The 9,400-nt window shown below is 37.6% G+C and overlaps 1 protein-coding gene across 1 annotated transcript; it reads right to left on the minus strand.

Annotated features, from left to right (window-relative positions):
* Positions 1–3,646: 3,646 nt before the first annotated feature.
* Positions 3,647–4,615, minus strand: LOC105046097 (gibberellin-regulated protein 6). Its single transcript, XM_010924593.4, has 4 exons — positions 4,431–4,615; positions 4,268–4,312; positions 4,134–4,167; positions 3,647–4,009 (listed from the first exon to the last, which is right to left on the minus strand). The coding sequence occupies exons 1-4, from the start codon at positions 4,491–4,493 to the stop codon at positions 3,828–3,830; spliced, it is 324 nt and encodes a 107-aa protein (XP_010922895.1). The 5' UTR covers positions 4,494–4,615; the 3' UTR covers positions 3,647–3,827.
* Positions 4,616–9,400: the final 4,785 nt, after the last annotated feature.

The raw sequence follows: 9,400 nt of genomic DNA on the forward strand, positions 1-9,400 counted from the left end.
CGTGAGGATTTAGTGAACATTTTTGCAAAGATACTTTTTGTTTTCTGAAAACACTTTCTTTAAGATACCGGTCAGAAATTGGAGAAGGCATTGAGCTATAAAACACCATGATAGGATCTTGACACCCTCCAATTGATACTTTATCACCTGCATGAAGAACTCTCAGATTAATCTAACCAGGTTCTTGACCTCTGATTACAAACAAGATGAGAACCCCTCAAAATAACTTCAATTTTAAAGATAATACTTTTATATATGCATCCAAAACTGTGATGCTATTATGAGATACACCACCCCTAATGCATGCAATATGAACAGTTCTTTGAGAGACAAATGATCCGAGAGACATGATTAGCAACAACATGTTCAGAAACCTATCATCTATAAGGATATAAATCCAAACTCTCCCATCCAATCTCGTGACACTTTCGTCCCTATTGGCTCCTACTCAAAAAAAGTGGGCTTACCCATAGGTCCAATCCGATCTTATCGAATCCTCTTCGACCCGATATCCCTCAATTAGGGGCTCACATAACTAATGAAGATGGTGACATACAATGGACCTGATTTTGATACTATTTACTGTAGATTCACAATCTAAAAGCTTAAGCCATTGGAAGGAGAACTTGTGCATACTAACAAACTCATACAGTACTTCTTTGATTAGTCAATGTGAAGCTATGGCACGACACTCTCAATCAAACACCTTAACATAAGGGAAACCAAGATGCTAACAGGGTTACTGTAAGCTCGTGTTGATGTCTCTTTCTCTATATATTGTCATATTCCTCTCACAGGAAACTCTCTTTGTCCTTAATTCGTCCATCAAACAAGTTGCACATAAGCTTTAATACATGTCGATCATCTTGTACAACTTTACTCAGAGACACCATCTTCTGGACCTCCCATGCCACCAAATTAATGGACCTTTCATACATATTTAAGGGAATCCAAGAAGATTTTCTAGAAAGAATCCAAGAAGATTAGCGAAGCAAAATCATGTTTGATATGATTCAAAGGAGTAATGTAACTCCTTTTTGGTGCATATGAACAGTTGATTGGTGTAACTTGCCGGATTTTGATGTAATATATTAGAATTGATTGATTGTCGAGTCGCTAAGCCAGCACCAGTGAATCCGGCAAATTTTTTGTGCACGCACCCTAAGGCATTTCTTGACTCATGCATGCAAAGTCCTTCTTAACTTATATTAGAGATCTGCAATTACTTGTGGCCTTCATAATGAGATTATGAAATAGGATATAAGCTATGGTATTTCAATGTGCTAAGCTCTTGCTAGTAGCTAATAATATTGTACTAATTATTGCCAAGGAGTGCCTATCATAAAAAAGGCAAGAAATTATTACCCCATAAAAAGTATTGTTTGGGTTAGTCCTATTTGTTACACTCTCTATTTAGCAATTAGAGGATCCGCATTTGATTCTGTGATGGTACAGTTAAAAAAATTTGGATCTTGATAATTATAACATGAGTCGGTCACAATCCATCTCTACCAACAATATAAATATTGCAAGTCTCATGTATCTAATTACATGAGAAAAAGTATCAATTACTATCATCCACCAACATATATTGCACTTCTTTTGAATGTACTTGTACTGAAAAACAGCATGCCTACAGAGGACCTCATAATGGATGTCTATGAACTGATGAAGAATCGAAATAATTTTTGTGCCAATTTCCATCATTGGTTCTCTGTCAAAAGAAGCCATGCATGTTTATTATGTTTGGCAAAATATGGTTCAAACATCCACACTGCATGTTCTTTCTTCAACTGATGAAAACTTGAAAGCATGATGGTGAATAAGACCTGTAATCGATGTCAGCTCACAACACTAAGCTTTTCCAATGGGATGAGGATGGTAGGTTTTTGCGCTCCAACGGCTGCCATCCCTACCCTAAGACTTCCAATAATACAAGACCAAAAGTAAAAGCTTCCTCCACTTTACTAAACCATAAATTCATCAAACAGTGCTAACTTCAAATACATCTCTTAAGGATATCTAATGATATCAATTTATTTTCTCTTGAAAAGTTTGCCTTCACCTTCCATCACATACAAACACACAGGTATTAGTTAAGTTGTTTTCGCTGAAGAAAAACAAAAGGATGGTGTCGAGTAGAAGGTTGTAGCCTGTTGGTGCTTTTTATCATTAAAATGCAAATAATTTCTTAATAAATTTTGTGTAATTGGGAATATGATTGATTTGAAGTTTTTTTTTTTTTGACACCATTAGGGAGTTTTATGTATCAACTCCATTATTCACATGCTAACGGAATATTCATCTCCTCATTAAAAGTCTAATTACTTTTATATTTTGTAACATAAGAATTTATCATCCTCTTTAACTCTAACCTATTACTTTGGCTAATAATAGACCATATTAACTTAGAAAGACTCCATGAGCTAATAAAAGAACCATCTCCATTAACCTCTAACACACAATACTAAACATATATTATCCTTGTTCCACTTACAAAGAAATCTTGAGAGTTCTAAAGCCAAAAAAAGATGTTCATTTAATGAAACTTTGGGCTCAACCTCGTGTAGAATAGGTCTTCAGTCATATGACGATTTATTGGATTGTTGTATCCTTGAAGGGACAAGTCAAAAAGATCTACTGCACTGATTCATGGGCTTTGCCAACTGCAGAGGATTTAAATCAATTTAAAAAGAGCAAGATTTTCACGTCTCAACCTGATTAGTGTCATCATCTTTGATATAAAAAATTCATGTTCTTCATTATATTTTGCTTTGATTTTGTAAGTTGCACCAACATAGGCTTTTCCCTTTAAGCAACTGAAGCTGGGGCAATTGGGCTGTATAAAGACGAGAGTGCAGCACAGAAAAATAGTTATTTTCAAAACGTTACAACAGTTTAGAAATGATCAGAACTAGATACCGCACGAGTTGGATCCAGGATAAGATAAAAAATCTATGAGCCTAAATCCCATTTATTTATTAAATAGACCAAAAATTCAGAACCGAACCTAATAATTTTATTGAATAGTTAATCTAATCCTATCTATTTCAGGTTGAATAGATCAAACAGTTAGGTAACTTAATACCTAACAAAATGTCCTAGTAATTAATCATGTTTTAACGAACTTGAAAACCCATTAATCCGTGATAAGCTGTCTAAACACCTGCAGCCATCTGGTTGCCATTCCATTCATCAGACTTGCGTAAAGAAATTGTTGATTGACATGTCAATCATGCAAAAATAAATATTTCCCGACCGCATTTTGGTTGTTACATAAAACAGGATAAATGAGGGAGTTTCAGTTTATTCCGCCAAGAAAGCTTTACTAAGAATTATTTTATTTACTCAACCATCAATAAAAATCACGTGATCTGGCAAATTTTATTTCATGAAGAACTAATTCGTTCTCAAATAATTTCCCATTTAATCACTTATTTCTTATTTATCTCCTTACTACTCCAAACAAAAAGAATATTCGTATATTGGTCCCATAGACCGGCCTCCTCTGCTCCCATCTCGTATAAAATAATACTCATATAACACATCTAATTAATATCTTAAAATCCTTGTTCTTCTCAAATTAACATCCTGTACTTGCGAATGGCGAAGCAAAACGAAGATACATCCAAGGTCAGTACTGTAGTACAAGAAGCTCAGACCATTCCAAAACGCATCATGACAAGCCCATTAATGATAAATGGATCATAGTGTGACAACAGAGAAGTCACCAACCATGTAAACAATGAACCCATCCACATCTAGAACTCCCACCTCTACCGATCAAGAGAACAATAGAGGGTTGGGGACATGGACATGAATAAAGCTTAGGGGCATTTGGGCCCGCCACGCTTGGTCTTCCAGTTGTTGTAGCAGGAGCAGAGTTGCTTGTTCCCGTAGAACCCCGGAGGCACACACAGACACTTCCTGCAGCACTTCTGGCAGAAGAACATACATGGCTTGTGGTACTGCGTCCGAGAGCACCTCCTGCTGCACTCGCTCGGACACTCTGCATCCATGAAAAATTATTACAAATCCCTCAGTTAATTCATTGGTCACACCATTCAAGAGAAGAAAGTTTTTTTTATATATATATACACTGAAAAAATTTGTAGAGCTAGGTAGCAACTCACGGTAGCTATTTAGGCTTCCCGGGCCATACATCCCCTGATAATAATAATATAATCCAAAGAGTAACAAAGTTAGAGAGACCTAGAACTAATGTGGCTACTATAGCATGTATTAAAATGTTATCAGCAAGGCCCACCCTTTGGCTCTTCTTAGCTAGCTCCACCTCCACCTCATGAGCAACCTGCAACCATAAACAGGGGAAATGGGTGAGAAGTGAGTACAAATGTGCGTAGTTAATGTAAAGCATTCTGTGACATATTAGAATATGTGATCAAGAGATACAAGCTATAGAAGTCCACCTCACATGAGACCATGGAGAGTGTGATGAGTAAAAAGAAGAACAGTGGAAGCAACTTGGCCATTGGAGAGGAGAAGAAGGAAGAAGACTTCAAAGCCTGAACTATAAGAAAAGAGGAAAGGAGGTAGAAATATATAGAGAAGGTGGTGGATGTCTTTTGGATGGCAAGGGAAGGGACAGAGGTTCAGGGAAAGCATGTGGGCTCTGAGCGGCTGCACACTGCACGAGGGACTTCGGCCCCGTTCTGGGGAAAGCTTTGGAGGGGCTCCAGGGCTCTACGTGGTCTTTTTCTATTGGATGGAATCGTTGGGAATGCCTTTTAACTTTTGCAGGAGGTGGTCAAAGTGAGAAGACCATTGATGTCGCATACTAGCAAGACCTAGAACATAACTACAGAAGAGAAACCAAAAGTGATGAACCACTGATTGGCCAAGAAGGTTGGAGGAGTTTTAGGTGTTGTTTCTTTCACGAGTGGATGCACTGCAACTGAAATAACTGCTTCCGATTGTTATCAAACCCACGAACAACTTTCGACTCTCCTACTCTCTCCCTTCTTAACAAATTTGATGGCTATTGTACTAATACATACTAATTTTTATTTATATTAAAAAAAAAAAAAATCTTACACTTTTTTTTTTATTATAAAATATAAATTAATAATACTATAAATCGAGACAAATAATTAGAAGCTTAAATCCAATTCAAATTAAAATATCCAACTTTCAAAATCAGCACAAAATCGATTGATTTTTAATATCTTAAATTTAAATTTGACTCAATAATAAAAAATAAATTGTAGTGATCCAAAACTTAAGCTCATGGGCAAACCTAAAGAGACCTGATCTATAGGATATACGTACTCGGCAAGTGAGTGAGGAGAGAAAGAAGATTCTGATCAGGAGTTTTTTTTTCTTTCGATTCCAATAGAAATCAGAGCTTAGTCTATCAAATTTGGGTTAGAATATCCGAGATTCTATTTATAAATAGTTAGCCTTCTTCTCACTGGATTTTCATTATTGAATTTTTGAGAAATCACTGCCAATCTTCTAAGAGTTCCTTCAAATCTTCCTGTTGAGATCACGCGTACCGGATTGGATCGACCTAGGCTTTTGATCTAAAGTCTAATCTCTTTGAGACAATTCACCAAACACATTGTAGGCATAAATAAACAAAGACAAAGAAATCAAGATTTACGTGGTTCGGCACAAGAGAACTACATCCACGGGGAGGAGGAGCAATCTACTATAAATCCGTCTCGAAAAATAGATACAATATGAGGTATAAAATACCCTTAACCGAAGCCAACAAGAAGGCAACAGAGTATCGAAAAGAAGGCAACAAAGATCCAATCGGATCTACCAATCTCAGCCTCGACAATAGATCAAGGTAAGATAATACCTGAGGTGAAGATACCTTTCTCAATCATCGGCAAAAAATCAAGATGAATACCTCCTTACCAACCGAAAAAGCGTTCGGTCATCAGCACAGGGCATCCGTGAAATCGAAAAGGAAGAAGACAGGTAGAACACCAACAGAACACCAGCGGGAGAAGGCCAGGAAGAACACCAGCGGGAGAAAGTCAGGAAGAACACCAGCAAGAGAACACCAGCCCGCACAAGAACACCAGGAACCACCACCGCGCACTCGCACACCCAAAGAAGGATGCCGCGGCCTCCTTTTAAAGAAAAAACAAACTCCTCGAAATAGAGGTTCACCCGAATAAGAATTCTAAACTTTCACGGGAGATAAACAAGGAAAGAGTATACATTTAAAACCATTTTGCAGAAAATCTTTGATCTCTTTATAATTTTGGAGCAATATATAACAATCCTCCTCTTTGCGACAAATATTATACCTTTTATATCAGATGTGGATTTAAAAAAAAAAAAACTTTTATAACCTCCTCCTCACCACAAGCCCTGCAGGGCATTACCAAATGCTTATACCAATCAAGTTCAGAAAATTTTTAAATTTAATTGCAGGGATTGATTTAGTGAACATGTCAGCCGGATTATAGGCAGTGTAAATTTTTTGAAGCCTGACATCACCTTTCTCTACCAGATCTCTGATGAAGTGATACCTGACATCTATATGTTTTATTTGTTCGTGATACATCTGGTCTCTGGCAAGGTGCAAAGCATTCTGACTGTCACAATGAATGTCCAAACAATCCTATTCGAGATCCAAATCCTGTACCAATCCTTTTAGCCAAATAGCTTCCTTTGCTGCCTTTGTCAATGCCATATATTCTACTTCAGTGGTAGATAAAGCACCTGTAGACTGCAAAGTAGCCTTCCAACTGACTGCACATCCAAAAAGAGTAAACACATATCCGATCAAAGATCTTCTCCTGTCCAAGTCACAAGCATAATCTGAATCACAAAATTCTGTAACTATGCAATTACTCTGTGCAGTAAATATCAATCCCAATTTAGAAGTACCTTTTAGATATCTAAGTATCCATTTCACAGCTGACCAGTGAGCCTTTCCAGGCTTATCCATGTATCTGTTTACAACGCTTACTGCCTGTGAAATATCAGGTCAAGTACAGACCATCGCGTACATGATACTGCCAACTGTGCTCGCATATGGCACTCTAGACATATATCTCTCCTCATCCTCAGTTTGAGAAGAGTCTCTGGCAGAAAGTCTAAAATGACTGGCAAAGGGGGTAGTGACAGGCTTAACTGTAGACATACCAAATATGTCCAAGACTTTTTCAATATAACTATGCTGAGTAAGAAAAAATCTATCTGACTGTCTGTCACGAATAATCTCCATCCCAAGTATCTTCTTTGCCGGTCCAAGGTCCTTCATATCAAATGCAGTACTGAGCTCGACTTTCAGTTTCTGGATGATTGACATGTCCTTGGCTGCAATTAACATATCATCCACATATAATAACAAATAACAAAAGGATCCATCTGAAACCTGCTGGTGATATACACAACTGTCATATGGAGATCTACTATATCCATGGTCGACCATAAATCTGTCAAATTTGCGGTACCACTGTCTTGGAGACTGCTTGAGACCATATAATGATCTCTTGAGTAAGCATACATGATCTTCTTTATTTGGAACCTCAAAACCAGGTGGTTGTTGCATATAGATCTATTCCTCTAAATCATCGTGAAGAAAAGCTGTCTTAACATCTAGTTGTTCCAGCTTCAAATTTTGAGAAACAACAAAAGCAAGTAACACACGGATAGAAGAGTATTTGACTACAGGAGAAAATATCTCTTTGTAATCAATACCCTCCCATTGACTGTATCCCTTTGCTACTAACCTGGCCTTATATCTAAAATCTTGAGGAGTGGCTCCTTCTTTCCTTTTGAAGATCCATTTGCAGCCAATTGCTTTCTCACCTTTTGGTAATTTGACTAACTCCCAAGTCTGATTCTTTTCTAAAGACTGAAGTTTTTCAATCATAGCCATGGTCCATTTATCAGCCTGTGAACTACTAATAGCCTCCTGATATGTGGTCGGCTCATCATCAATGGTGTCTGCAACACTCAGAGCATAATAGACTAACTCAGCACAAGCAGAATCCTTAAAGCCATACCTTTGAGGTGCTCTGATCTGACGTCTGGGTCTTCGAGTGGCAATACTATCAATCTAATCCTGATCTTGTAATGTCATCTCCTCCTGAGTTTGAATTTGTGCATCTGTCTATTGTTGTTGTTCATTGTAAGTATTTTCACTTGATCGCTGTTGCTGTGATTTAACAGTCTGATCAATATCTACAACAGTCCTATCCTACTGACCCCGATCCTAATCATCTTGAGAAGAATTAGGCTGTAGCTGCCTTGAAGCAGTGGCTGTTTCATGAAATGTCACATCCCTGCTGACTAGAAATTCTTAAGATCCAGGCTCTATGCACCATAATTTATAGCCCTTTACCCCATATACATATCCTATAAATATGCACTTTTTAGCCTGGGGGTCCAACTTTCCATCTCTTACATGTGCATAAGCTGGACACCCAAAGATTCTGAGTACTGAATAGTCTGTAGGTCTTCCTGTCCACATCTCTTCCAGAGTCTTCATGCTTAATGCTGATGCTGGAGATCGATTTATAATATAGCAGGCTGTGTGAGTGGCTTCTGCCCAAAAATTTCTACTTCATCCAGAACTAGATAGCATAGATCTGACTCTCTCTAATAGTGTGCGGTTCATGCATTCTGCCACACCATTCTGTTGAGGTGTACTCACTGTTGTTCTATGTCTAATAATACCTTCTGACTTACAAAAGTTATCAAATTCTGTAGAACAAAATTCTAAACCATTATCAGTCCGAAAAATTTTTACCTTCCTTTCAGTTTGCCTCTCGACCATAGACTTCCACCATTTGAATGTTTCAAATACATCACTCTTATTTTTAATGGTGTATATCTAGACTTTTCGGGAGTAATCATCAATGAAAGTAAGTATATATCTTGATCCACCCTTGGATGTAATTGGGACAGGTCCCCATAGGTCAGAATGAATATAGTCTAATATACCAGTTGTCCTATGCACGCCTGTAGTGAAGCTGACTCTGTATTATTTTTCAAATATGCAGTGCTTACAGAATCCAAGTGCATCAATCTTCTGACCACTCAGCAGACCACGTCTGCTCAGCTCCTGTAGATCTATGTCTGAAATGTGTCCTAGTCTCTGGTGCCATAAATGTGTCAACTGCTCAAGAAAAGATTGTACTGCTGATGCCTGACCAACAACTGTACTACCATCCAGGTAGTAAAGGATGTCACTTAATTTACCTCTCAATAAAGTTAATACCCCTTTATTGATAGTTATAGATCCTCTACCCCATCTGCCCTCATATCCTGCTCTGTCAAAGGCATGTATTGAGAGAAGGTTCATTTTTAATTTAGAAACATATCTGACATCATCCAATATCACCACGGTATTTAAATTAGATTTAATTTGTATCGTTCCAATACCTTCTATATTATAGATACCATCATC

Source organism: Elaeis guineensis, chromosome 5, assembly GCF_000442705.2.
Source record: "Elaeis guineensis isolate ETL-2024a chromosome 5, EG11, whole genome shotgun sequence".
Classification (NCBI taxonomy): Eukaryota; Viridiplantae; Streptophyta; class Magnoliopsida; order Arecales; family Arecaceae; genus Elaeis; species Elaeis guineensis.

Bases quoted from the DNA above. Each gene is read 5' to 3' on its own strand.
- LOC105046097 (XM_010924593.4), bottom strand. From the start codon at position 4,493: ATGGCCAAGTTGCTTCCACTGTTCTTCTTTTTACTCATCACACTCTCC. The intron at 4,168-4,267 runs GTGGGCCTTGCT...TATTATTATCAG, and splicing joins TAGCTAAGAAGAGCCAAAGG to GGGATGTATGGCCCGGGAAG. The intron at 4,010-4,133 runs GTGAGTTGCTAC...TCATGGATGCAG, and splicing joins GGGAAGCCTAAATAGCTACC to AGTGTCCGAGCGAGTGCAGC.